This window comes from Aplysia californica, unplaced genomic scaffold, assembly GCF_000002075.1.
Source record: "Aplysia californica isolate F4 #8 unplaced genomic scaffold, AplCal3.0 scaffold00436, whole genome shotgun sequence".
NCBI lineage: Eukaryota > Metazoa > Mollusca > Gastropoda > Aplysiida > Aplysiidae > Aplysia > Aplysia californica.
In genome coordinates, this window is record NW_004797706.1 from 166,144 (window position 1) to 170,977 (window position 4,834).

The 4,834-nt window shown below is 40.2% G+C and overlaps 1 protein-coding gene across 1 annotated transcript in view; it reads right to left on the minus strand.

Annotated features, from left to right (window-relative positions):
• Positions 1–4,834, minus strand: part of LOC101846374 (small G protein signaling modulator 3) — a gene marked incomplete in the record, with an annotated part of 71,386 nt that overhangs the window by 61,640 nt on the left and 4,912 nt on the right. Inside the window, 3 exon segments of the mRNA XM_013086102.2 lie at positions 2,609–2,754; positions 2,883–2,961; positions 3,870–3,979. Coding sequence (XP_012941556.1) covers positions 2,609–2,754; positions 2,883–2,961; positions 3,870–3,979 — 335 coding nt within the window.

Sequence of the window (4,834 nt, forward strand, 5' to 3'; positions counted from 1 at the left end):
ATCTACCTTTTCTCCTGTAACTTTCATGCAGGAATAAGCTTAAAATAAATATATACGGTGTTGAGCCAAAAAATTTAAAAATCAAAAAAAAAATTACCCAACAGATGGACAAACGTTGGTTTCTTCAATTACATAATTTGACTAGCGCCTGATTCCACAACGCTGCGACACATAATTAAGTTCTTAAAATAACCTTGGACTGTTTGGAAAACAATAGCACCTAAATGGTAGTTGTTTGCTTAGTGCTTCCAGGATCATGATCAGAGCGATGGTTTGTTAAAGTTAGATAGACAATAGCAAAGAAACATTAATTGAAGTCAACTAAACGATTCAGCGTTAATATTCACAATAATAATGACTGCTGTTTTGGAAGGAACAGACTAACTATTTATTGTTTCGGAGTACGGAACCTTTCAACACAGTAACCTTTGAACTCCGCATCCACCTCTGAGAGCACCAAGCCACTTATCTCTTTATCTCTGAGGGGTGGGGGACTTACTGGAAATGGAAACACACCTGCGTGGTGTCTGTCTAGCTAGGGCTTCCAGGATAATGGTCAAAGTGATAATTGTCAGAGAGGCAATTGCAAAGAAACATATGAAGTCAACTCAACGATTCAGTATTAATATTCACAATAATAATGACTGCTGTTTTGGAAGGAACAGACTAACTATTTATTGTTTCGGAGTACGGAACCTTTCAACACAGTAACCTTTGAATTCAGCATCCACCTCTGAGAGCACCAAGCCACGTAAGAAGAAAAACCTTGAAAACCACTAAAAACAACAAAAGTCCAAGGGCGCCCCAATGGGGACTCGAACCAGGATCAAAATCACCATAGCCCAGCAGGATACCAACTGATAAATACAGCATGCCCAGAAAAAAGACCAGATTAAGAAAACTTGGGGGGTAAAAAAAGCAGCTCTGAAAAGAAGCAGAAGAAACAGGCAACACCAGGGGACCCACCAACCACAAGCAGATTGAGTCAAGACTTTTGGGGTACACTGTGACCCACAAAGAAAACCTGAACTGGAAACTTCTGGAACTTACTGTCTGACAAAGCTTATCCTTTTGGGGGTCTATCTGTTGGAATAGATCAATGATACTACAGAGAATGCCCTGCTAAGGGATGGTAAAATGTTAAATGCAAGCTTAGAATGTCATTAGTGTTTGCGTTTATGGCTTTAATTCTCTAGAGACATCTTGAAACGATGGCAAAAACATCCTGGATCATTCTCTACACAAAGATGTCCAGGCACTGTGATATCAAAAGTAAGACAAAATGTGTGTGACGTAAACCGTAAATGTTGAGAGAGAAAAACATTCCATACTTTTCTTAAATAAAGACGCATCACAACACACAGCACCATTGACAAAGTCACACATTTGAACAATAAATTCTTCTTTTAGTTCTAGTAACGGTGTTACGCCATTTACAACACTATAAGGTCATATAAGTGCTGAAGATTAGAGGTGTGACAAGAGAGTAACAAACACAAAAAAGGAGGAGGCGAGCCCAGTTTGATAGGAAACAAGGAGCAAACCACACCTGAGCACCCACCAACTAACTAACCGCACAAATTCTTCATGTAGATCTTGCCCTCAAAAAACAATACATCCCATCTATAGTCAAAGTAGCAGGGAAAATAGAAACCTTGAATGAAATAGTTTAAAAATCAAGAGTTACACAATGTTCTTGTCACTTCTCCTTTAAGAGCCACATACGGAAAAGAAATCAGCAATCCCCCAGTTTGCCCCTCATTTCTCTGCTCGGATGTCGCTTGTGACAGAAATGAAATGTGAGGCAGCGTGGTGGAATCAGGCTCTCGTCAAATTTTGGGCATGTAAAGTTATTGGCATTATCTTAAAACTTGTTCACTTGTCTTTATTTGGATGGGAAAAATACCCAATTATCTTGAATACAAGTCGAGATATTTGCAAAAGGAGGAGGTGGGGGTCGCCTGTTTTCAGAGGTAAAATTAGTGAGAAAATGGCCGCCAAAGATTAGTTATTTCCTTAGTTTAAGAGTCTGTGGTAACTGAAAATATTCATTTTTGTGCCCTTAATCAAGGCTTTTCAGTAAAATTCCACATGAGAATAAGTTCTTTAATGGGCATGAAAGGCGTTCAGCCGAAAAACAAAAATTTGATAAAAAGTCACAAGCCTGCGCAAAAATGCAAGTTTCTTCACTTTGATTATTTTGACGAGAGCCTGATTCCACCACGCTGCATCACAAATGTAAACATCCAAAACACTTGTCGTGTCCTTACCTTGAGTTTAAATAGTGTCTGTGGTGTCGTTAGGCATTTTGCTGTTGCATGCAGCAAGAGACTCGTAACTGATTCCCAAATGAGGAGCAGTTTTATCGAGTATCCCCATGTTTCTGCTGGGAAGTTGTATCCCTCTCAGCCCGGGTTGGCCCTGACAGGAAGGATGGAAGCTTGTACTTTACTTTACTTTTTCCTTCCTCTGGTATCTTTATAGGATATCGAGGAGAGGTGCAGGTTTCGGTCCTGTGGCACGAGGATGGAAGCCCTTCTCCAAAACGATCTAAATTGCGGCAATGGGGACGTTAAAAGGGAAAAAAAAAAAAACCCCAACTAATTACCTTGAGCTTCAACATGCCCATGGTGATCTGGAATATGACGACGGAGCCCTCGTAGTAGAACAGATCCCACAGTCTCAGCAGGACCTTCATGTGAACCACGCTGGCAAACAGAGTCAGGAACCAATGCAGGCTGATCAGCGACAGCTCTGGGGGGGGATAATCATAACAATAATAATGATAATAGCAATAATAATAATGATGATAGTAATAATAATAATAAGTAGTGTTTGTATACCTCCCACGGAGATAAAAGATTTCAGCAGTAAGCATTTACCTATATCGTGTTCCTTGAGAACCAGGTCGATGTCAGGTAAGTAGCTGATGACCAGTTGTCGCAGTACCCTCTGGTCGGCCTGGGGGGAAAGGGAGGGATCTATTACGTTGTGGGCGTGGGCCAGCAGAAAGGAAACAAATGAAGGGGAGTGGTTGAAAAATATGACAATATTTTATGTATTAACTGAAAGAACAGTGACCACAGTATCATAAGCAAGAGATCCCAAGAGGAAGCCTTATTCTTTGGCTGCGTACCTACAGCCCACCTTTGATGAATGTGAAAAATAAGGCTATATAATTCAAACACAGTCCATGTCAAGTTGAAGTCAGATATATTTGTGAGCCATCATGGTGAAATCAGCTACTCAGTAAAAATAATGAAATCCAAAAATTCTGCATTTTTCTTCCCCTCAGGGAATTTTTATAGATTTTTAAATTTTTTTTGTTTTTTGGTTCTAACCCTGTATGTCCATTAGTTATCTTTTCTGTATGGATTTTACAAAAATACCTTGATCAAAGGTACAAAAATTATAAATTTGCAGTTTCTTCGGACACTCAAGCTTTGGAAGTCGACAAACTTTGGTGGCCACTTTTTAGCGAATTCTACCTTAGCCGCCAAACAACACAATCTCCTTCATTTGCAAACATCTCGACTTCTATTCAAGATAGGTACTTTTCTCCATCAAACCTAAGACAAATGAACACGCTTTTAGACGGCCATTAACTACACATGCCCAAAATTTCACAAGCACCTGATTCCATAGTGTCATGACACATTTTGTTTTCAGCAAACATTTAAAAAAGCAACTGCATACAAAACAATGTATACCAACATATTTCTAGCAACTGTACGAGCTACTTCACTCTGACCATCAATGATTTATTTATAGAGGGACCAGCCATCCATGTCCAGGTGCTGTTTTAGCCCTACAAACAAATACTGCACTGCTCGTGGGTTTACGAGCCAAAGACAAACACTTATCTTTACCTGGATGCCAATCAGAGTACTGGAGTAGTACGAGGCCGGCAGTAGATCTTCAATAATGGCACACATCATCCAAAACGTATCCTCCTCTTCCATGAACAGAAGCAGTGACGCTGCAATCTGGCCGACACAAACAGAAATATAAAGATAGGACAAAAAGGTTTGTTTGAGTAAAGAGAAGTACATCGACACAAAAATGGTGATTTAGTGCAGGGAAAAAGTAAGACAGAAAGACAGAAACAACAGAGGGGAAAGGTAAAGAAGTAGGACCTACCACCCACTGGGCCAAAAAAAAGGATTCACCATTTCGTGATCAAAAAGAAAAAAAAAACAGTCGCTACATGAATAGATTAAATATCCTTTATCAGGAAAAACAAACTGAAAAGCAAATTGTCTTATTCAGCAAGCTAAGATTACCCATCACTGTATATAAAGACAGTATCGACCAAATAGATGTCGCTTATGTCAATACATACAAACAGTGGATAGCATGGGACAGTTCCACTTGGGTGTGCCTTGACAATACGATAAGACAACGATTTATTGATCTCAATGAAGAGAAATTTGCTGCAACATGGAATATACACACGTGAACACACACCCCCCCCCTCCCCCAACCAGGGATGTGTAGGGGGGATATTAACATGTTCTTATGCACATGCAGTAGAATTGTAAATGGGCAAATTCATCAATGTCATGCTCATACTGTGCCGGAACAACGTAGAGGGGAACTGCTGCTTTTTCTTTCCTCACTTTTTCTCTACTTCTATTGTATGCTTGTCACTCTCTCGTGCACTGCCATTTCCGGGGTGCCTTTATTGTCAGAGCAGACTTTGTGCTGTTGAAACTATAGAGTTGAGCAGAGTGAGCCTGATTCCCCGTTTGGAGTCCTCTGTTGAAACCCACCCCATGGTGCTCATATGACCTTATGCAGTTGCGACTCGCGAGCACCGTGTAAAACCTTACTA